Raw genomic sequence first — 25561 nt, 5'->3', positions numbered from 1 at the left:
GTATTCCCTCACCATTTCACTGACCATTTCATTGCAACGCTTCACTGAGAATCTCATGAATGAACCATTTTCATTGCAACGCTTCACTGAAGAATGATAGAAAGTGTGTATTGTGGTGGATTGGTTCTTTGGGGTTGTAGGCTTATTTGGGGCAAAAGCCCTGTAAGGGCTTTTGGTCAAAATAGCTTAGAATTACCTACGTTCCTACCAACGCTTTTTACACTTTCTGGTTGTTACTGAAGTCAATCATTTGTTGTCTTCATATGAGATGGGTCCACTTTGACCAAAACCACTAGACGTCTCAGGTGTAAGTTGATGTGGTTGTGACTGAAGTCAATCGTTTGATGTCTTCAAATGAGATGTGTCCATTTTGGCCAAAACCACTACACACCTCATGTGTAAGTTTATTCCGTTGTGACTGAACTCAATCTTTTGATATCTTCAAATGAGATGTGTCGACTGTGGTCAAAACCACTAGACGTCTCATGTGTGAGTTGATTTGATTGTGACTGTAGTCAGTCGTTCAATGTCTCTATCCACAAATATACCAGGGTGTCTTATCAACAATCTGTGAAACAAACAAGCCTGTTGGTCATGTGATATCTTACTTTTTGCCATTCAAATTGCCCTCATTCAATGGACATTCCTATATGATCCTTTACGATCAGTTGTTATATAATTATTAACAAATTTCTGGTGGGGGGGGGCTTACTTTTTTTAAGGTGTTTAATATGGGGAGGTTTTATTCCATCATCACGCGCTTGGCGAGGGTTGGTGTCTGTTGTCACAACTAACATTTAGAAACATTAGCTTGTGTTGGACTCCTGATCCACATCCACCAGAAAGTAACTGTAGTTAAGGTGGAATACGTTTCAATGCAAAACCGCAAGATCCCGTTGTAAATCATGTTAATAGATTCACTTTTATTGCCATAACCATTACATTAGTCATGGCAGAAAAGTTGCATTTCCTCAAAAAGACCTCAAGGGGATTTAGTGGCTTTTACATCTGAACTCCTCAACTGTTTTTTTAGCCTATTGGCCTTGCAGCAACACAACAGAACACATCCTCTTTCCTTTCAGACATGTTTTATCCATCCCCGTATCCATTACCGTATGATTAAAGATCCATCCGTCCTATCAACTCAGAACTTGCCATGCTTGCCGAAGTTTTGCGTCAGTGAGGTCTATGAGTGGTTTAAACAAGTGTAAGACAAAGCCTCGTGACTGATTAGGAACCGCCCCTATTAAACTGAACGAAGGCATGCTTAATCTCTTATATGAAAAGTGTTGAACACAAATTGATATCAGAAACGCCCACTCGTCGATCACGTGATGCTCGGCTGGGCCTGTAATTGGTCAGGCAGTCGGGGAAACGATTTGTGTTAAACACAAATCACGAAAGGCGACAAGTACTGAACACTTTATTAGAATAATGATCGCTTCCGCGCCATACAAAACGAAGTTAATTCTTTGTACAACATGAACGATTCAAACCTTCATGCAATTGGACTTCCCGCCGTTATACACTGCAGCTACCCGCGGAGAAAGGAATATTAACATTAGAACGTCACTCGGAAACCCTAAACTAGGATGTACTGTTGCTCTTACGATAGGCAGTAACGGCGAAAAAATGCCAGCATATGTTTTCAGAGCCGGGATTCATCAGGCAGATAAGGGGTCTTCAGAATATTCCTGAGAATGTACGCGTGACGTCATCACGGACGGTGTGGGAGAATAGAGACACACTGCAGCATTGGCTGCATGAAGTCTTTTCACCTTTTCTCGGTGATATCCAACCACCATAGGTATCCTTCCAGCATCAGCAGCAAAGGCCTTCCAGGTGGCTGGATTAACACCATATGAAAATGGTCAATTCCACAACATTGCTAACCTTCAGTATCCTCGACCACCAGTTGAAGATGAGGAAGAGTTGAAGATGAGGAAGAGTTGAAGATGAGGAAGAGTTGAAGATGAGGAAGAGTTGAAGATGAGGAAGAGTTGAAGATGATATACTATAGTATTTCGGGACAATGGATCAGATGACGAATTTGATTGAGAATCATAATGCTGTTCAAATAAACGCAAGTCTACTGTTAGTAGAGATAAAACTTCCTCTTATCAATTCGTGTCACTCTGTCGCCACTCTGTCTGCCCTGTGATCACATCTCAGTCTCAACTACACCAACGAGCTTTCTTTACAATCACTGTTCAGCAGTTGAAAATAAGTACCTTTGCTGACACATAATCGGCTATTACCCACTCCCCATCCTGGGCCTCAAATACCTTCAAAACTAAGGCCTACTACAATTCTGAGCGGGTCATCCCTATGTTCCCCGGTACCTATGTTCCCCCAAGAGGTACCTATCTTCCTCCAAGAGGTACCTTTGTTCCCCATATAGTTTTTATGATACAGTGTATGTACCAATTTAAAGCAAAGGCGCGTGCACCTTGGCCTTTAAAGCGAACTGGAACCGCCAAGCCAGTTCGTATGACCTCGTTTTCATTTCCCGCGTATCGGGTGATCAGAACGAGGCATGAATGAAACATGGCGCCTAGCTGTCAATCATTCAGTGACGTCACTACTATGGAATTTACTACGAAAGATCGCATGACTCACGTGATTCTCACATGATTCTCAATAATAACAAATTGAACTGCGCATGCTCGGGCACTGGGGGCGGAGCTACAAATCTGAACTCGACTTTCTCGGGCGGTGAAAGTCGAAAAGTTGAATAAATCGCTCGGCGGTTCCAGTTCGCTTTAAGTCACGAAACAATGAATCTATGCTGAGTAAAAATGTCTTTTAATCTTAAGTCACGTACTGTGACAGTCGGACATCGACACTTATTTCTACGCATTTGAGCTTATTTCAAAGTCAATTATCTTTGACCCTGCATTGTTTTTAGCATGAATGATACCATAGAGTCAGAGAGAGAAATATGCAGAACAATTATGTAGTATTTCCAACACTCGGACATGTGCCAGATTGAATCCAACTGCCCTAGTTAGAAAGCCTGAATCCATTACGAAGCCGCATGTTTGTCCGACATTGCCTGTAATTCAGCGATGGGGAAATAGAGGGCTGCAGCTGCAGTAACCTCATCATCGCGGAATGCTATTCTGAGCACCACCAATAACAGGTGATTTTACTGTAATACATATGTACCTGCAGTTGCCCCGGGCATTAGCATAGACCTAATTTTGCCCCAAGCTCATTTAGGAGGGATCGTTTAAAAAACGAAAACAGGCCTTCTATTTAGTTCAAGCATATATCTGTATATAGGGGCTAAGCCTACTACAGCAACACAGTCGATTCTGATTGTGAAGTCACTTGAGAGAAATAAAAATGTTCGTATTTCACAAATGAATGAGGGCGACGCAGGCAGAACACTGGACGAGTCTATTCTCATCTATAAGACGATGCAGCGTCGGTAACCAAGCACGCTACACTGTATACCTATCTCCCCTATTCAGCGGTGAGTTCATCAACTAAACTGATAACAACTGCAAGATGGCGTCTGGTTGGAATATACGAAGGGATGACCATATTAAAATCACCTCACCAGACGAATCCTCGGAAAGTGATGGGGAAACGGAGCCTGCACCCTCATTTCATAGAAGGATATCTACTAATAAAGAAATCAAGACCTCGGTGAGTTTTGAAGTTTTTGAGATATGGCCCTTGACATCTTCTGTTTTTCTGACTCGTCACTCTCGTCAATCATTTCATTCATTTCATGTGTCATGTGTGTACATGTAGAGACTAGAGGCAAACGCCAGGTGTTTTGTGTGACACTGTGTACTGTGTATACATTCTCATTCTCATATTAGAGGAGATACTGGGGACAAATTTGGAGATGGCTGGAGTCCCTCTAACAGCCCTCACCGAAACGCAGTGTGATATCAGTCAGGATTCAGTCAGGTTGCAGTGTTCCCTCACATTTTTATGGCAGTGTTGAAATCAGTGGAAAGCAGTCATAGGGAGTGTTTTTCAGTCACGCAATACCAAAGCATACAGTTATACAGCAATCAAAAATAGAGGTTAGGGAGTCATAAGCAGTGGTAAGACAGTCAAAATCAGTGGTAAGGCAGTCAAAAGCAGTGCTCATTTAAATATTTAGGCTGACTGATTTCCACTGCTTTTGACACTGAAAATGACTCCCCACTATGCATCATGCACAGGGCTGGCAGTGGGGTTCAGTGTTAATTTAAATATTTCGCAGCACACTGAATCCACACTGAAACACCACTGATTTTGACTGCCATTTCCAAAACCTCTTGGAGGGAGCAGTCATTTTCAGTGTTAATATGAATAATTTATTTAATGGCATGCAGGCATTGATGCCGAGAGAGGTTTGGGGGACGTGACCCCCCCTGTGCTGATGACAACCAAAGAAATTGTTCGAAAAAGCAAAAACTTCTAGCGAACTGTTACTTTTGCTGTCCTATTTTAGACGGTGTGTTTGCGTCCAATATGGCAGTGATGACGTCATCTGCACAAATAGAGGACATCGCCATTGCATGATGACGTGACACAGTAAAAAGATGACAAATTCACGTCCTTGACCTACGTCATTGCAAACTTTGTCATAATGACAGTGGTCAGATGGGTTACTAGACAATTGAAACTACACATGGCACATAGCTACCGTCAGTGATGTCAGGGATTGAAGCTAGATCAAATTGACGTCCAAATAAAGTATTACTGCACGCGGCCTGTAGAATAATGATCTACTGATTGATGTGTATTGAGCTCCCATGCAGATAATTTGCAGTGTATGCATACATTACAATTAACACCTATAGGGCCTACAGTAGATGCATGAAGATACATGCAGATATCTTGCAGTGTATGCATGGATTACAACATCTATAGGGCCTACAGCCTTCTTGATTTGCTGAAAATACAACTTCAGTGTCTGTCTAGATTACCCTTTTTGCATTCATTTGGCTCCTTATGTGTTCCAATTCAAACTGACTAAAACTCCCCTCTTCTCATATTGAAATTCGGGTAAATATCGAGAAATATGAAGAGCTACCATGATTTCTTGAATGTTTGACTATCAAATTCAAACTTACTAGCTTCCTGTCTCAGGTTACATTATGGGTGATATTTAACACTGAATTTGACTGCAATTACCACTGCTTTACACTGCCATCAATAGTCTTAATCTCACCAGTCATAAAGCAGTGGTTTTCAGTCATGTTGAAAATGCCACGGGTTTCGATCAGAGTTGGAGAAGTGGAAATCAGTGGTCTTTCAGTCATAGGCAGTGTTTTTGAAATACGTCGTTCATAATGATATGCAGGTGGCAGTGCTTTGCAGTGGTCTTTCAGTCAAAATCAGTGGTTTTAAAACATTAAGAAAAAATGATATGCCTAAGACAGTCATATGCAGTGGGGGTTTCAGTCAAAAGCAGTGTGATGCAGTCATTTTCAGTGCACTGCCTTTCGGTGAGGGTGCAGTCTAACACCATATTTGACATGACACTTCAACTTCGGTCCCGGAGGCAGACGAATTGGCTATGACAGAGCCAACAAATGACGTTGCGCATCTGATCATCCATGATTTAAATTTTAACTTGGGTTTTCAGAACGACTTGACAATAGAAAACCTGCAAAAATAAATTTCTGCCATTTTGAAAAGACCATTTTCACAGGCAGCGTATGTTTACCTTTGCATAAGTAAAGATATACAAGCATATTCAAGCAATTTACTTGATGGTCCATGTCTTCCAATTTTCATGATAGTTTGAATGCCTATGGTGATGAGTTGATTTAAAACATTACTTTTATATCTTGGTAAACTTACGCTGCCTGGGGAAAGGTTTTTTTCAAAATGACCAAAATTTATTTTCGCATACATCTATTCCATTTCCACTAAAAAGTTCATTAGCCTCGGTTTGAGTGACAGAATAAAGGGCATTCATAATTTGTTTAGAGTAAAAATGTGGCAGTGAGGTCTTCAGTCAGGCCGAGTTTTTGGCTCACCTTCTGAGCCTAGGCTATGCAATGACGTGGGGAATTTTCAACCAAAATATCTATTAAAGTAATATTACTCTGAAGTGCTTATATAATACATCATATTGAAGCTCTTTGTGTCTTTTTCAATTTACTGCATAGCAATCCAGGATATATAAACTAGCAAAAAGTTGCCATTCAAATGAAAAATTCTAATTTTGCTGCCTTGTCAGAAACAGAGATAATTGGCAGAAGCACATTATGTACAACGAATTAATTGAATTTCAGAAATTTTATCTCATTTTGAGGGTTAACAATCATAAGTCAAAGCCTGAGCGAACTCATTTATGGCTTTGTTAGCTCACCTCTTAGCAGAGGTGAGCTTATCCCATACCGTGGCGTCCGTCGTCCGTCGTCGTCGTCGTCGTCGTCGTCGTCGTCGTCGTCGTCGTCGTCGTCCGTCGTCCGTTAGCAGGGCACGTTTCGTAACTGTTGGAGCTATTGAGTTGAAACTTGGTACACATGTACCCTTATGTAATGACACCTTGGAGACCAAGTTTCGGTCCGATTCGTTTCATGGTTTGGCCACCAGGGGGCCAAACGTTAAAAGTGAAAATATGCAATATCTCCCTTAATAGTAGTCGGGAAATTTTGAAAAAAATATGGTAGGTACTTCTAGCAAAGGTGCATCATATATCCTCCGGGTTTTTGATTTGACCTCCTTTTCAAGGTCACAGAGGTCAAATGGTGTAAATTGGCCATTAGGATGAAACGATGGCACGTTTCTAAACTGCAATGACTATTGATACCAAATTTGGTACAGATTTACCCCTTAGTCAGGTGATCTCAGGGACCGAAGTTTGGTCCAATATGATTCACCACTTGACCACCAGGGGGCAAAATCCAAAAACCTTAAAAATGTGATTATTCCTTAACTTCTTGCCCGATTGCCACCAATTTGATATCATGGGTACATCTAACCACCATACAGTATATGTCACACAGGTTTTTAATTTGACCTTCTTGTCAAGGTCACAGAGGTCAAATGGCGTAAATTCGCCGTCAGGCCGTAACTATGGCACGTTTCTTAACTGCAATGACTATTGATCACAAATTAAGTACACATGTACCCCTTGGTCAGGTGATCTCGGGTACCGAAGTTTGGTGCGATCTGATTTGCCGTTTGGCCTCCAGGGAGGGGGCCAAATCCTAAATTCTTCAAAATGCCATTATTCCTAGTAATGACTTGCCCGATTGGCACCAATTTTATATCATAGGTACATCTAATTCTAACAACCATTCAATGTGTCACCCGGGTCTTCTTTGATTTGACCTACTTTTCAAGGTCACAGAGGTCAAATGTACTGTAAATTGGCCATTTTGGGGAAATTGTAATTGCTTGGACCTACATCAAACCTAACACTACATGACACAATACCATGCTCTTTATCCATCTTTCCTCCACATGAGGTGAGCACAATGGCCCTGGCCATTTCATTTTTAGTCTATGATTGTTTAACTTAAACTGACTTAAACTTTAAGTCAGTGTACAAGCACTTCAGCCACTGAAAAATCGGTTGCTGATTTCTCTCGCCATTTTGGCCTATCTGCCACTCAACATCCCCTCTTTGTCATCTTTCATACACTAAATGAATAACTAGTTCTCGCAGATGATATTAGATGGCGCTTTGATCGATTTCAAAAAGATCGTCGGCCGGAGATCTGTGGAATTGTAAGGGAATGGTTCAACCGAGGGAACACGGTGTCCGTCGTCGTCTGTTAGCGGAGCACATTTCGTCACCACTAAGGTTAGATGGCTAAAACTTGGTGTGATGGTATCTTTGGGCAATATGCCCGGACAAATTTTTCTTTTTCACGATATGACCTACTTTCTGGCCTCCAGGCGGCCATCTCGGAAATAGATTTTTTACCTTTTTGGAGCTAATGGTTGTACATAAGTTATAAGTTTAAATGACATATCACCCGGGTTTTTGATTTGACCTACTTTTCAAGGTCACAGAGGTCAAGTTCACTAAATCACCGATAGGTGGCATGTTTTGTTTCTATTTGAGGTAGAAGATTCTAAACTTGTGAGGACATGTATCTAGGGATCCTCTATTCTACCCAAAAGATTTGTCCTGTTGGGACTTCAAATATGACCGCCAGGTGGCCATCTTGAAATTTAAACGAAGTCGGATTGCTACCAAATTTCATGTGATTGTATATGACGTACTCTCTCCAACATCCCTGGTTTTTAGTCATGGCCATCTTGATTATGTGATTATGTATCTATGTACTCTCATCAATATCCCTTATTTTCAGTCAAATCCCAAGACAAATATTGCCACCAGGCCGCCATCTTGAAAATTCAACAAAGTCCTATTATTCCTAAACTGTTGAACAGATGTCAGCCAATTTCCATGTGACATGTGCACTCTTCAATAACCCTGAAATTCAGTCAACTTAATAACCAAAATGCTATACAAGATGGTACTGGCAATTTTCTTTTTTGCCATTGAGTTCAGAAGAATAAAATTATTCAATGGAATCAAAACTGGTGAAACTAGCCAGGAACTGTTCTCCCCATATCCACTGCAAATGACATGCATTACATTACCCGAGGTGAGCACATGGTCCCTGGACCATTTCATTTGGAAGTTCATCACCAAGATGGTAGATGCCCTCCTAATCGCCGCTAAATAGTTTCCAACGATGTTCGATGAAGTCGGGATTCCCCAGATGTGCTTCCTGAGTCTATTCCCGCTCATTTTCCACGACGTGCCTAAAATGTATAGAGAACAATGGCGATGATGAAACGGACTCGCTTTTCTGCACGGTGTAATATATCCCTCTGTGCGATGGTTCCTACAAAAATTACCCATTGGCTTGGGTGCTGTAAGGTATTTGTAGGGTATTCTATGGTGCATGAGGGGGTAATTTGGCCCGGGCTCACTTATTTACCCTAGTACAATACCCTACAAATGCCTTACAGTACCTTAGCCAAGGCTAAATATTTGGCTCACCATAGGGCAGTCTATACAACACTGCTGTGTCCCTCGTCCGTTGTCGTCGTCGTCGTTGTCCGTATCGTGTTTCAAAAACAGTGGCACGTTTCTTAACCTCTAGTGCTCTGAACTTGAATCTTTTTACACAGGACCCCCCAGGTCAGGTGACCTCTGACAATGAATTTCGGTCCAATCTGATTGTTGACTTGGCCACCAGGGGACCAGAAGTGAAAACCTAAAACGTGTGAGATCTGTCTTATGAGTGACTCGTTTTCGATAAAATTCTTATGGTAGGTTCTCCTAGCAAGGTTACGTTAAAAATTTACCAACTCCAAGGGAAAGTCCAAGAGAAAGTCCAGGTCATCCTCATGACCTTCCCCATGTCTTGCCCATTCCAAGCGTAACTCGCCTGGGAGGCAAGATAATACCACTGATGTTAAAAACGCCCCATACTGTTCACCAGTAATGTCTAGTGCTTCCAAACTCCTAACATGAGGCTGTACTTCGTTGTACAGTTTCGACAACTGACCCGCACAACACTTGGTACCAGCTTTGGCCTCGTGCTAATTCGTAGTAACCACTGAATGTGGGCAAATGCAATATTTTCCCTTCTCCCGTACCGGTCTTCAAGGATCTGTCTGTCGGGCATCGTCGTAATGAGCATTAGTGATGGAAAGTCCGGCGATGGCCGTCTTGGCCTCACCTTCTAACAGAGAATCAAGGTACGTGAATTTGCTGATTGTTGGGATGTCAGTCTTGTGAACTAATGCGTTAAACTTGTCCCAAAATGACTGCAATTCAGTGACGTTACCCTTGAATTTGGGAAGTTCTATCTTAGGCAATGTTACGCGTAAATCTAATTCTGAAAGACCCTCCTCGAAGATCGCGTCATCGACGCCGCCGCCTGGCCCAATGTCTTTGCATTCTTTGAGTGCTTTCTCGAGATTTTTGATTGCCCTCGAAACCCAGCATTTAGCGGCCATTCTGCTCTGCATCATGGCCTGCGTGGTATATCTCTATGTTGTAATTCCCGGATTTTGGCACCATTTAATGTGGGGGAAGCCACACTAAGGGTATAAAGCCAACTAAAATCGCTCACAAATTGAACAACTCTTCTTGGTTCGATTTCCGTGCAAAAAGCACATGCGTTTATTATTTCCGAAAACACAAGAACATTTATGCGACTACATTATTGTACATACAGGGTGTATCAATATAACTGCTGTCCGCAACAAACGCAAACAATGGATTCTGCCAAGTGCGCATGCGCGCCGCAACCTCATGAATTCTGTAACCGGTGTTTTCCCGACACAACTTTGCCGCTATTTTTAAAGGTGCGCATCGCATCTACAACAACCTCAAACCTCTGTGCCAAATTTGTGTAGCTCCTCCTGGATAGATGGGATGTTTTTGATTACTGGAGTCAGGTTGACCGGGAATTCCAGTTTGTGTTTTTGTTTGTCTGGTATCAGCTGATGTTGGAATTCGCATACTACAACACATGTAATATTCGCTCCGTTCCGATGGCTGGTGAATGTGAAATTTTGCCTGCGATTTTCATTCAGTCTGAATTTTCTCCTGATCATAATAGAATTGCAGAAACAGGCAGCGATTTGGAGGCGAATGAGTGTGGGGATATGCGACCAGGCAAATATTCGCCCTGATTTGTGTGCGGACTTTTGATTTTATCCCTTATCATCATATGTTTATTACTGATTTACCTATGGCCCAGAACATAATGTACGGGATAAAATGGCGGCAATCTTGGATTTCCCATGATGCAATTCCCAAGTAAACTTATTAACAGTTTTAAAGGATATGTTGACCCCTGACGTAACCCTGTTATCCCCCCTGGACCACCCTGTCCTAGTATATTTCATCACTTAATGAAACATAATATATGTGCCCGCTTGCTTTTTAGCTCACCTGTGAGGAGCTTATACGATACCTTGTCATCCGTCGTCCATTGTCGTCTATTACCAGGCACTTTTTGTAACTGCTGGGGCTAGATGGCTGAAAATTAGCATGATGTTAGCTTTGGGCGATATGCCCGGACGGTTTTTGGCGTATCTGTAATAAAGTTTAAAGCTGTTTTCCCTTTAAAACGGTACGTTCTACATGCTCATAACTTTTTTCCGAGACGTAATCTGGGAGGAACGCTTTCAAAGCCAAATAGACCTATCCTAGCCTGTCAGACCCTGAAATTTCCGTTGTTCGTTATGCATGATAATTTCAGGGTTTGGGGGGTCTGAAGTTATGGGGGGGGGTGATTTTTGACAGCTTTTAACCCGTGAGTCAGCTTTTTCACCACGACGGGTTGAATGGAGCCTCAAAACCACATAAGTAAGTCAATTGGACTGAAACTTCAGCATTTTCTTCATTTTAAACACTCCCTTTATTCTCAATTTTAGAAAAATTATATCTTAAATGGAAAATGCCATTCAACTGGTATGGTGAGACCACGCATTTATTTCAACTATTTTCATGTACAACCGCATGCTGATTGGTTTAATACAGGTGCGTGACCATCACCTGCTAGTATAGCATTATTCAGGCACACCATTCTTAACAAGATGCAAGTGATACCTGATACATCTATTGTTCGTCGTGCCTCATGCTATACTTCCTTCTGCCACAAGCACTGCAGACTTTCATCAATCTGTCTACTGATTGCCGTTTGTTTAAACTTGTTAATGCTTTTTACCAGAGTACTGAAAGCTATGCCTGATTGTGGAAGATTTTTAGCTCAAATGAGTGAGCTAATGTGATGACGTCTTGTCTGGTGTAACATATGGTGTATATGTTGACTAAGATTTAGGTGAATGTGACCTACTTTTCAGATGTAAGTAGATCAAGATCATACATGCCAATGTAGGTCAATGTATGATATCAGTAAACTGTTACTGTACTAATGTGTATCAGTGATTCATCTGAACAAGCTTGGCATAATGCTTGAAGCCTTTTTGACCTTGACCTAATCTCCAGTGTCACAGAGGTTGAACTCTACGATTTGTCAAATAGTGGCATTTGCAGACATGGGGTAGCATTCAGCAAGCGAACCAACATCCATACCTGTCTCAATTTGGGTTATTTGATTGGATAATCATTTAAATAGCTGTGTTCTGATTAGCTGCCCATCACCCCCCCCCAGAGATGTGTTTTACTACATATATGTATGAAGTAGATTGGCCAGAACACAACCTAAATGTCCCAAAACAATGTCAATGTCGCTTAACACGAAAATACAGCTGTTCTCAGAAAGGTTCTGTGAAGACGGAGTAATATCACCGATTTATTGATCGATCAACATGACATTGAAAAAATGAGAATGTTATAATAGGTGTGGCCCACTTGTCTTCTCTTCCAATAGTGCTGAGTCACCCAACGAGTATTCTGCTGATACTGGAGGTGGAGGATTATTGTAAAGGTCATATATTTTTCTAATGGTGTAACCATGGCAATGGGTGATTCAAAATACCAATCTCAAGAATCTTTTGAGATCTACTTTTAACAGCGTTCAATCTTTCATCATTCTTCTGTTAAACAATTTAAAAACTAAACTTAGTAAACCAAAAATGAGTCTATGTACTGTTAGGGCAGGATTACATTGGCTTCACCTGTGACATGTTATGTGATACATGTCTCTTGTCATGAGTGTGTTTATTCCTTGAATCATTCTTGAAAACATGTCATAACAAATTTGGATAAAAAGTTAGAATTAAAAGTCTGTACATGTCATACATTGTAACCTGCTATTGGAAATAACTTGTTTGTTCAAAATGCCAAATGAAAAATATATGAATTGCTCCGACCTTCAAATAATCCTTGTACCATCTTCTATTAGCCGAGTTTACATTAATGTCGCATTTCAACCTGTAACTTTCATTCTGGAGAATAAGGACCTCCTTTCTCAAGAGTGTTCCTCATTTTAGGGGATTTTGAGGTTGGATTTCCTGGAAATATTATCTCGATCCTTTTCCTCATCTTGCTAACCCACAGAAATGATAAAATTTTGCATCAAAATCACAATTCAATGCTGTGACTATCTCCACATTCTGGTGAGTTCAAGGAAAAACTGAATTTGTATTTAGCTTCAATCAAATGTGAGAATGTCTCTACAAATAATGTGATTGCAATTTCAGATCCCACTACTGCTTATATAATTATATATATATATCAATTTCACACACAGGATGTACTGTTTGCATGTATCCAGAGATGATGATTCCAAATTGATGAGTCAATTGTGTATTGATTCATGTCCTAATCTGTATTGATGCATGAATGCAGTTGATCTACCCCTTATGCACTGATCCTGTGCTGTTAGATCATTAACTTCCACAATCATGGATAGACCAACTTAAGATCACCAGTTTTGTGCAGTATTACAATTTCATGCCATAGCTAAAGCTCTGTACACACTGACAACATTTTTGGTAACATTTTCGGAAACATCTCGGCAACACACCTGTCCTGGGCAACAAAAATTTGGCCCTGTATACACATGACAACATTCGACAACATGTTGGGCAACTTGTTATCGAATGTTTTTGAGAAAATGAGGATTTTGGACGGAAATTCATAAACAACGGAAGATTCCAAGAGTAGAAGATGTATTGTCGGGGGCTCTGCCATAATTTTACTTATCCTGATTGAAAGACGGCAAAGAAGACGTAAAGATGAGAAAAGAGTGTGGACAAGACCATGGATACATGAGAGACCAGCATGGGGCCTACCACTGTCTCCTGTCTACGGTCATCCCATAAACAGGCACAACTTTCCCATACTGCGATAAGTTGTTCCACTTCACTCAATAACCTTGCTGGAGGCTGCTATTTTGACTACATCACATGGCTTTAGGTAGATCGTGTGATTTGTGGCCTATTTCTGATTGGATAAAACTCGACAACACTCGGGAACAAAATTGATTTTGTATTATTTCGACAACATTTGAGCAACATTTGGCCAACATGTTACCGAATGTTTCCGAATGTTTCCGAACTGTACACACTGCCAACATTTTCGATAACATCGCACCTGGACAACATGTTGGCCAACCTGTTTCCCAAAATGTTGTCAGTGTGTACAGAGCTTAACCCCTCCTCAATCAATGGTCATGGATGTGTTTGTGGTATATCACTGTGTAGTGATGCATTCCGTTGTTACATGTGGCAATCTGGTATGAATGGAACTGTTAATAATGTGGTATTGATAATCAAGCATTAGCTACCATACCACCCCCTCCATGAATAGTTGGCAAGGGCTTCTGAAAGAAATTGCTGGGCTGCAAGTTCTCTTCTTCTTCTTATTTGATGATTCCGGACATTAAACCAGCATTTGTGATGAATGATGAGAGAGATAGATGTATACCCCAGAGAATCGCCACCATATTTTGTGTGAGTAAATGCCACAATTTGACTGATTTAGAGGTAGGATTTTTGGAATTGTCATGCCTATTCTCGTGGTCATCAGCTAACCTACAGAATAATTCTAAAATTTTGCATCTAATCACAGCCAGATGGCTTAAAAATACTTCTATTTGGTGGTTGAGTTAAAACTGCAGTAAAGTGTTTGGAGAACTGTAAAATCATTCAGATGTGAGAAATAGTGTTTCAAAATTTAGCTCGAGGCCAACACGGCAATATACAAACATATGGATAGTCTGCAGTGAACTCACTGTTACTTCAATATTAAAGTTCCTTCAAATGTTGCAAACACTTGAATGTCCTGCTGTTTTTTTTGAATCACTAAATGTAAGTACTTTCGAGCCACATAAGTGTAATTTTGATGCTAAATCATGGCATTTTCTGTGGGTTATTAAGAGGAACTTGGTAAGAGGGATGATATTTCCTGAAAATCTACCTCGAATCTAGCCGAATCATGGCATGCCCTCGAGAAATGTGATGTGGGTTAGGCCTACTCATCTGAAAAGGTGTATCGCAAGAAGCAACAAAAAACTTGAAAATTGGTGATGAGATATGACAGCATAACCGTCAGTGCTAAGGTGAATATCAAAATTAATTTGCTGTGCACAGTGACCTTTCTGCTTCAAATATGAAAGTATGAGCTGGATGTCAACAACATAAGCCCATCTTTACCGTGTCGGATGTCCTTTGATCTTCCTATTCCATCTCATAGCATATGCTTTTTTTAGCAACGCTGTCTTTGCAATGCAGCATATGGTTTGTACTGGAGCTGGCGGAAAGTAGTTCCAGCAAAATAGTTGCATTTTCATCAGAATTTGCTGTAGCTGGGCCAGAAAATGTGCCAGGATACCAATATTTTGAACTATTGTTTCGATAGGATTATAGCTATTCACAGCAGAAAGACTAAATGCCCCGTAATTGGCAGTAATGGCAGATTTTAGCTGGAAATTGTTTCCTGGTCAAAATTGGCAAAACGGCCTCGATCCTACCTGTCTCTGTAATGTACAGAACACACTACACATAAGGCTGGCATTGCCCTAAGGCATTGCAGCCGAGGCTGATAAAGTGATGGCCAAAAGTCGTAGTATAGAATGACTCCCGTAGCTTGTTAACATAGGAAGTGTTACCATTTTTTGGCTTTCTGTCTCGTTAAATTTGCTAAGTCATTTAGTCGAAGTCGGAGATCAAAACACACATTTTATACAAATTATTCCCAATCATCAGAATGAAATAGTCGTAATACTTCACAATTATCTATTACACATTAATATAACAACTACATGAGAATGACTTTGAAATCCAGACAAAACTTTGTTATAAGAATAGCCTCTTTGTATTTATAAACATTATCGACGTGATCAAAACAAACCCGAGCTTTAGATGAACAAACATGGCGGACCGCTTCACAAGAAGTTGACGTTTTCTCATGTTTCTTGTCAAAAAAACAATGATATCATAGACCTCTGATAGTGACACTGGTCAGAGTACACAAATAATAGCAACGAAGTAGTCTGCTGGAATTGCAAGGTATTTTTAACGAACAGTAAAACTGCCATTCTCAGTCTATGCTGATACGCAAAACCGCGAGGAGCTGCATGAACTGGGCCTACATTATTTACCATACGTTACAGTTACATACCCAATACAAATACAATACATTGCAACATATGAGCAGGGAAGTAAAGTATGCACTGCAAGCTATGTGTCCAAACTCTACCAAGGTGAATGTTAGTAAATAAGGGTGAACTTTTTCAAATTTAACTTTATTTTATTCCCCCCCCACCAGTTCACTAGTTTTTCACACAAGTTTGGATCTTTTTTTGTACATTTATGTTTTACCGTACCACCAACATGAACGGCGAGCCATACGGTTTTCGCATATCAGCACAGTCTACTCATTGTTTTTGTAACATAATCGGGAATGTTAATATTAAATATCCTATTTTGATGGTGTTTTTTTACAAAGTGCTATTTTTTCTCATGTTTACAGGATGATGCAGTCTATTATCTACGAGTCATTCCGGTGGTCTCCACAGGCAAAGTGGTGTTGCTGTGCATGCTGTGGAACTGTTGACATGAAACCAATCAACCAGTCAGCCACGAGATTGACAGGATCGGGAAAGAAGACGCTGTATCTTAGCTGATTTGTCCTTCACGTTTTGGTCTTGTTTTACTGTATTATACAAGTTGATTGAATAAAGAAGCCTTGAAATTGAATAGGCATCTCTGAATTTTGATTTATTATAATATTAAACAATAAACCTTGCCTGCTTACGAATTCCAACATTCAAACAAAGCACATAATTAATGCAAGGGGTATGGTGATGTGAGAGACGTCATCATCCCTCACGTCACAATCAAGTAAGAGACCGCATTGTCGCCTGAATGATATGAAACAAGAGGGTGATGTCACAATCAAGTAAGTGACCACATTGTAGCCTGATTGATATATAAGAGAAGAGCGTGATGTAAGAGACGTTATCATGCCGGATGTCGCAATCAAGTAAGACTTCGTTGTAGCCTGATTGATATTAGAGAAGCGGGTGATGCAAAAGACGGCATGGCATCATGCCTCATGTCACAATCAAGTAAGAGACCGCATTGTAGCCTGATTGATATGAGAGTAGAGGATGATGTTAGAGACAGCATCATGCCTCATGTCACAATCCAGGGACTACATTGTAGCCTTATGGGAGGGAATAGGGCAGTGTCACAAGAACAAGTCTAAACCCAAGGTAATGAAGGAGTGATTTGCACTGACCTACTTTTATGACCTTCTGCCCTACTTTAAGACTGTTATAGCTAAAGTAGTTGTGTTTGGTATCGAACTAAAGATAATGAACAGTAGGTTTGTGCTAACCCATTTTTATTACCCACTGACCTACTTTGAGACGGTTACAGCGAAATGTGTCATCCGTGTTTGATATCAAACTAAAAGTGTTTAAGAGTAGGTTTACCCTGATCTACTTTTATGACTTACTAAACAACTTGAACACTGTTAGAGGAAGGCAGTAGCGTTAATGGTATCTGTTCCGTAGTTCGCTCAACTCGCAACTCAAAAATAAAAAAGAACTACTGATTAAACAAAAGTGTATTTAATTTCCCTGCTCAGAAAATATCCAATAATACTACAGTAGAACCTCTTGGGACTGACAAGTGCTGTCCTTAATAGAGAGGTGTCCTGATTAGAGAGGTCAAATTGAATGGAAACAACCAATTTGGGACCAAAACTAGGGTCCTTAATAGAGAGGTTGTCCTTAATAGAGAGGTTGTCCAGTCCAGAGTCAATGTCGTCTGGAAATGTTCCACTTGAACGGCGACCAAATTGTTCCGCTTGATAAACCAATTCCTCAGTCTCAAAAACAACACTTCAACACTGTCGTCGCGATTAATTGCAATATTATATCATGATATATGGTACCGGTATAGAAGTATAGAACGTTGTGCACTAGAATAATATACGTCAGAATATATATTCGTCAGGAGATCCCACCAGTGGTTCCTCAGTACAAGAAGTAGTATAGGCCGTATAGTGTACAGTATGCACCGTTTCCTCTGTACAGGAAGTAGTATGGGCCGTAGTATACAGTATGCACCGTTGTGCAATATCATATGCACTGCTATGCATTGCGTGTACATGTATGCACTGACTGTTGTGCATTGCATGTAGTCTCTGCTCTCACACTCAGTCACATGTGACTCAATGAACTCGAATGCTGCTCAACAAGGGTGTTCAGGAGATATTGTTGTCTTTGACCCCGTTACGGCCCTTGTGGAATTGTTCGAAAAGTGTAGAATTAGAAACAACATCATATTTGAAACCACGTTTTGCCTTGCCCATTTTTCCATCAAAATACCCATCTTTGACGACAACGAACCACAAATAATAGAGATCCTCAAGAACATATTGGTAGCAGAGCGTAGTTAAGTAGAGTACATTTAGAAGGATGGCCGAAAATAGCGTAGAAACTGTGAACAGTGTTGAAGAAACTCCCGATGAAAACCAGACCGCGATGACCCAGATAAAAAGCCCAATCGATTCGAACCTTTTTCCCCCTGCTAGTAGTAGTATGTGTGCTGGTAGTGGTACTGAGGATGATGCAGCTCGGAGCCACGCTCAGCCTGCTGAGAGCTCCCAACAGAGGTTACGTCCCTCCGGATGGTACGAAAAGAACTTGAGAAAAGAGAAGGCAGGGTTGAAGTCTGCTTTTACCAGGGCCAGGCGGCAGTTGACAGAGTTAATTTCAGATAGTGACACATTGTTTGCAGATAGTCAGTTTATACAGGCAGCAACTAGAAAAGTTGATGAAGCACAGGAAAGAGCTATGGGCAATATGAGTTCACTGGCTGATTTGTATGCGTCTCAAAATAGATTCGAAGACTTTGATAAAGTCACAGCTGAAATGGAGAAGATAGAAGAAGAATTTGCTGATTCTCAGAATGCAGCTGAACAGTATTTCGCAGAAAGAAGAGAAAAGTCGTCAAGCAGTAGATCGACACCTAGCATAATAAGGAATTGGGATTCACTTGCGAATGTTCACCGATCCCAACAATTTGGATCGGCCATAGAAATGAAAGAGGAACATGAAGAATCGAGCAGAGGCCTACCTGAACCCGAAGATAGGTCAAAAGACGTCACGACAACAGAAGCTGATCGCACACCTGACAAGCCTGATGGTCGCACACGAGATGATGTTGGGGTACAACAACCAGCAGTTGTCATAGACCATGGTGAGATAGCCATGGGTGAGATTACCATTGGTGATAAAGGCCCTGGCGAGATTGCCATGGGTGAAAACAAGCCTCGCGGCGGAAATGGTGCAGCTTCAGTTGAAGATAAAGGCCCTGGTGAGATTGCCATGGGTGAAAACAAGCCTCGCGGCGGAAATGCTGCAGCTCAAGTGGAAGACAAAGGCCCTGGTGAGATTGCCATGGGTGTGCCTGCCATAGATGACAGCAAGCCTAGAGGCGGTAATGGTTCAACTTTAATTGGTGATCAAGGGAGAAGCGATGTCGCTACTGGTACTACAGCCCCTCCACAGCAGAAGAAAGTCGGTCCAGCAGTAACAGTCGTTAAGCAGAAACAGACAACAGATGAAGAAGCAAGACACAGAAACAGACAAGTGGAGGGTCCTAAGAAGGTCCAGTTTTATAGTCCAGCCGCGCCTATTGATAATCGTCAGGTTAAGCCTACCCGTCCACCGGAGCCAATCCAAAATCATCCTGTTGCGCAAAATCGTTTGGTTGCGCCTACTGGAAATGCTAACGTTGAGCTTTCCCACAGCACTCAAGGTGCAGTGCCTGCAGTTAATTGCAGTCAGCCGAGTAAGGACAAGAGCCCACTCCGATTCCAAGGAAAACAGATTGATAGCATTCCAGCATATTCGCCCAACAGTTATGGAGCAAATAGTCAGCCTACCCGTATGCCTAACACGATTAAAGCTGACTGGTCACAACCATACAACACTATACAATATTATGGCACAGGGGGCCAAGAACCAAGTTACCAGCAGTTCACACAGGACAACAACATTGGTCAGCCTTCAATGCTTGAGAAGGACATGTGGCGACAGCTGAAGAGAGTTTCCATACCGGTGTTTTCCGGAGACCTGAAGTCTTATGAAAGTTGGAAAGCAGCCTTTGTAGCATGCATCGACAAGGCACCAGCCACTGCAGAATTCAAGCTTTTGCATTTGAGGGAGCATCTGAGAGGTGAAGCGTTGAAAGTGATTGAAAATCTTGGGCATTCAGCAACAGCATATCAAGCGGCAAAGGATAGATTGGATCGGAAATATGGTGGATATAGGAGACAGGTGGCGCTTCACTTTGAGGAAATCCACAACTTTCGTCCAATACGACCTGGAAAGCTGAAAGAAGATGTAGAAAAGTTCGCTGATTTGTTGGACCTTACAGTCATAAACCTAAAAGAGTCCGGCCTTTACAGTGACCTCGACAGTCGTCTGTTGTACTCTGTTCTGATGAAGAAAATGACTGAAAAGATGGTTGCCGAGTATCATGGTTGGCTAGATGACTACCAGTATAAGGAATCGATTGAAGTTCTTCATGCCTGGATCATAAAGGAAGCACAAGTCCGAATTGTAGCTCATGAAGCTGTTCGTGGGTTTGCCGATGGTACAGGAGATGATAGAAAGAATGGACAAAGCACAGATGACGACAGGAGGCACCGATCAGATGATAACTACAAGAAGAAAAAGAGCTTTTTCACATCCGGGTCAGCAGGAGCAGCAAAACCAGAATTTAAAAGGGACTGTCCTCTTTCATCATGCCAAGAGCAACATGGCATATGGAGTTGCGACAAGTTTAAAGGACTTGAGATTGACAAGAGATGGGATATGGCGAAGGAGCTAAAACTTTGCTATAGATGTCTGGCTAACAGTAATCACCGTGGTGTTGACTGCAAACGTAGTCGTGTGTGCGGAATCGAAGGATGTAAAGAAACACACAATCGCTTACTGCATCGATCCCCATTGCCAAAAGAAAGTCTTTCAGCCACGAAAGGGGAGAATAAGAAAGAGAAAAGGCCTGCAGCAAGTGGTGAGAAACCTAGAAGCCAAAACTATGGAAGTCTTACAACCACATCTGATGACAAAGAAGAGTCTGAATACATCGCTCTCCGCACTGTTCCAGTAATTGTGAAGAACGGGAGGAAACGTTTGAAAATCAACGTACTGTTAGATGATGGAAGTACGACAACCTATATCAACACAGAAGTGGCTGAAGAGTTGGGACTTAAAGGAGAAGTAATGAAGACCACAGTCAGCGTGCTCAATGGAATGGTAGAATCTTCCGAGACCACACCTGTTGAGGTTGGATTAGAGAGTTTGGACAAGCGAATCGATATGATGATCACTGCAAGAACTACCGATAATGTCACCGGAGATATGAAAGCCATCGACTGGAGAGATTATGCGGATAAGTTTGAACATCTGAAAGACATTGCATTCCCGAAACACGGAAAGAGAGAAACCATAGATATGTTGATCGGCGTTGACTACCCGGAGTTACACTTCTCACTAAAAGAGGTTGCAGGAAAGGATGGCGGGCCAATTGCCAGAAAGACTAGACTTGGATGGACATGTGTAGGGTGTCCACAAAAAGAGATGAAGAAAGAGAGGAATTTCTTTGTTAATCGGAAGAATACTGTCTTAGAGGAGATTAATGCTACCATGAAGCAGTTTTGGGAGATAGACAGCTCAGGAGCCAAAACCGAGAACCATGGAAGTAGTCACATGTCACTGGAGGACAAAGCAGTTTGCACAGTGATACAGAAGGAGATGGTGTATAAGGACAACCGTTATGAAGTTCCATTGCCATGGAGAGAAGGCAGACCTGAACTGCCCGATAATAGTCAGATGGCGGTGCAGAGACTTGCAAGCACGGAACGAAGATTGCTACGTGAGACAGAAGTTGCGAAGGCTTACACCGCTACCATCAAGCAGTATCTTGAGAAGAACTACGTACGCAAGGTTCCACCAGCTGAAGAGCAGCCACCGTCAAAGTGGTACTTACCGCATTTCCCAGTTGTCAGGCCTGACAAGTCTACAACGAAAACCCGCATCGTATTTGACGCTTCTGCCAAGTTTGAAGGAGTATCGTTAAATGACACACTTCATCAGGGTCCTAAGTTGCAGAAAGACCTAGTCGATGTCTTACTGCGATTTAGAAAAGAGCCAGTTGCTCTCGTCGGAGATATTCAACAGATGTACTTGCAACTAGAAGTTGAAGCCAAGGATAGACCTTTCCAGCGATTCCTATGGAGAGATCTAGACGCAACCAGAGCCCCAGAAGAATATGAGTTCAACAGAGTGGTGTTTGGAATCAATTCGTCGCCGTTCCTCGCACAGTTCGTCGCCCAAGAGCATGCCAAATGCCATAGATCAATCTTCCCTTTAGCCTCGGACACCATACTCAAGTCGACTTTCATGGATGACTCGATGGATTCTGTACTGAACGATACAGAGGGTGTGAAGCTGTATCACGAGTTGGATGAACTGGCACAAGGCTGGGATGTACTGCAGAAAATGGCTGTCGAACTCCTTAACCGTGTTAGCTGAGATTCCAGAAGAAGACAGGGCAGCTGAAATAAGTTTAGACGAAGGGGAGCTTCCTTCCACGAAGACTCTTGGTGTTCTCTGGCAGGCGAAAGAAGATCAGTTCAGCTTCACTGCCACACCAGTCGAAGACAACTTCACCTTAACTAAGAGGACATTCCTGCAAAAGTTGGCCAAAGTCTTTGACCCAATGGGTTTCATATCGCCCTACATCATACGCGGAAAGATACTTATGCAAGAGATTTGGACGACTGGAGTTGGATGGGACGATAGGAATCTTGGATGCCTTGAGCAGAAGGCACAGTGCTGGTTTGATGATCTTCGAGATTTAGGACTCATAAAGATCCCGAGATGCCTCAGACTGGCTTCAACTGAGAAGCTGTTGAGCATCGAAGTCCATGCATTCTCTGATGCGTCGCAGGATGCTTATGGTGCTGTACTTTATGAGAGAACAACCTACGAGGGAGGACTAATCATATCACATTTTATAGTTTCGAAGACTAGAGTTGCCCCGTTGGCTGCAACCTGCATTCCGAGACTTGAGCTGATGGGAGCGACACTCGCCTTGCATTTGACTATGTCCGTAATCGCAGCCTTGCAGCTACCAATGCAGGACGTAACCTTTTGGAGCGATAGTGCTAATGTTCTGTGGTGGATTAGGGGTAGGAGCAGACAGTTTAAACCGTTTGTCGCACACCGTATCGGAGAGATACAGACTCAGACCTGCCCAGATCAGTGGAAGCACGTGCCAACAAAGATGAATCCTGCTGACATCTTAACAAGAGGAGCAAAAGTCAAGGAGTTATCAGACAACACTCTTTGGTGGAACGGGCCGGAATTCCTGCTGAAAGATCATTCTAAATGGCCAGAACAGAACTTCGGAGAAGACAAGTCGCCATCAAGTGAGCGGAAGAAAAGCTCAAATGGAGTTTTTGTTACATTGCAGAAGGAACCACAACCGCAAGATAAGGAGAAAAACAAGCAAGATGTTGATGAAGGAGTTGCTCAAGACTGGCGTTTAAACCCAGAGCGCTACTCTAGGTGGGTCAGATTAACCAGAGTTTCTGCTTGGGTCCACCGTTTTGTAGAAAACTGCCAGCAGCCAGTAGGGCAAAGGAGACATGGCGAACTCGATGCAGAGGAGATCCACGACGCCGAACATCAGTTCATAAGACAAGCCCAGCTGGAGACCTTTCCGGCTGAGTACAAGGCCCTACAGAAGAATAAAGCTTTACCAGTTGCCAGCAGGATACAGGGACTACGGCCGATGATCGATCAAGATGGTATCCTCAGGAGCAACGGCAGACTTGAGAAGGCTGAATTCCTTGCCTATGATGTGCGTTACCCTGTGATACTGCCACGAAAGAGTTGGGTGACAACGCTGATCATAAGGTTTCATCATGAACAAGCTAACCATGCAGCCGGAGTCAATCACATATTAGCGTCATTGTCTGCAAAGTATTGGATACCAGCAGGAAGAGAAGCTATCCGAGAGTTCGAGAAGTCATGCTACAAATGCAGAAGAAGAAAAACTAAAGCAGCAACACAACTGATGGCGCCACTCCCAAGAGTTAGACTTAGGCTACCACTCCGAGCCTTTGCTCGAACATCCGTGGATTTCGGTGGCCCTTACTTGACGAAGCAGGGCCGTGGCAGGATCCGAACCAAGCGCTACTTATGCTTGTTTACTTGCTTGCTGTCCAGAGCCGTACACCTCGAAATGGCGTTTAGCCTTGACACGGACTCGTTCCTGCATTGTTTCAACCGGATGATGAACCGAAGAGGAGTGCCGTTGGAGATGTACTCGGATAATGGTACAAATTTCGTCAGTGGAGAAAGGGAGCTGCGGGAATTGGTCGAGCAGTTTGACGAACGCATGATTGAGAGACACGGAGCAGTCAGAGGGATCAAGTGGACGTTCAACCCTCCCCTCGGGCCACATTTTGGAGGAGTCCACGAGATCATGATTAAAGCCGCTAAGAAAGCTACTGCAGCAATCCTGGGGAACGCCGACATAAACGATGAAGAGTTGATGACTGCCTTAAGTGGTGCAGAAGCCCTCTTAAACTCCAGGCCCCTAACTTACCAGTCCGCAGACGTTAATGACGACACACCATTAACCCCGAACCACCTTTTACATGGTCAAATTGGTGGTGAGTTCGCACCTGCAGCTGCTGATAACGTCGCCTACAACCCAAGGAAGAGATGGCGACATGTTCAACGATTGCTGAAGCACTTTTGGGGGCGCTGGATGAAAGAGTGGCTTCCAATGCTACATCCAAGAAGCAAATGGGCCCAGGAGCGAAAGGACATTGAAGTTGGCGATATCGTTCTTGTCGTCAATCCAGATACGAACAGAGGGAAGTGGCTGCTTGGACGTGTGGTCGAAGTATGTCTTGGCGGAGATGGCCATGTCAGGGTGGCCAAGGTGCAGATCGGGAAACACGTGATGACACGTCCTATCACCAGACTCTGTCCACTAGAATGTGCATAAACGAGTCTCGTCGATGTTCAAGTCTCTAAAGATACGATACGAATCGTTACGTGTATGTGTAATATGGACTATATTAGCTATTAGTATTAGCTAATTGCGCGAAATATATGGACATTCTTAGCTATTAGTATTAGCTAATTGCGCGAAATATATGGACATTCTTAGCTATAAACATTAGCTAATCATGTGGAGTTTATGGACAATTTCGTTATGAAGCGCGTTGACTTTGGACAGTTTTATTAAAAGTTAAAATTGTTTTAGATAGTTCTGGATAATATTAGTGTTGCGAATCGCGCATTAGGACATTTACAGGATAAGCTTTAAATCGCGTTAAGTGCAGTCTTGTGAAAAGTTGGACAATCGTAAATTTGTGTTTTGGACTGTCGATATGACGTTGCACATCGAGAAAGGGGAGGATGTTCAGGAGATATTGTTGTCTTTGACCCCGTTACGGCCCTTGTGGAATTGTTCGAAAAGTGTAGAATTAGAAACAACATCATATTTGAAACCACGTTTTGCCTTGCCCATTTTTCCATCAAAATACCCATCTTTGACGACAACGAACCACAAATAATAGAGATCCTCAAGAACAAAGGGATTA

General features: G+C 42.3%; 2 protein-coding genes across 2 annotated transcripts in view; both read left to right on the top strand.

Annotated features, from left to right (window-relative positions):
- The first annotated feature begins 3523 nt into the window (after nt 1-3523).
- Nucleotides 3524-25561, top strand: part of LOC135494968 (diacylglycerol kinase delta-like) — a 782762-nt gene continuing 760724 nt past the window's right edge. Inside the window, exon 1 of the mRNA XM_064783336.1 lies at nt 3524-3654. The gene's annotated coding sequence lies outside the window, so the exon portion shown is untranslated. The remainder of the gene's footprint in view (nt 3655-25561) is intronic.
- Nucleotides 22657-24960, top strand: LOC135494289 (uncharacterized). Its single transcript, XM_064782201.1, has one exon. The coding sequence runs from the start codon at nt 22657-22659 to the stop codon at nt 24958-24960; it is 2304 nt and encodes a 767-aa protein (XP_064638271.1).

This window comes from Lineus longissimus, chromosome 10 (genome assembly GCF_910592395.1).
Source record: "Lineus longissimus chromosome 10, tnLinLong1.2, whole genome shotgun sequence".
NCBI lineage: Eukaryota > Metazoa > Nemertea > Pilidiophora > Heteronemertea > Lineidae > Lineus > Lineus longissimus.
Note: the sequence above shows the minus strand (reverse complement) of the source record. Positions and strands in the feature narration are given on the sequence as shown.

Coding starts and splice junctions, on each gene's coding strand:
- LOC135494289 (XM_064782201.1), top strand. CDS start 22,657: ATGGGTTTCATATCGCCCTACATCATACGCGGAAAGATACTTATGCAA.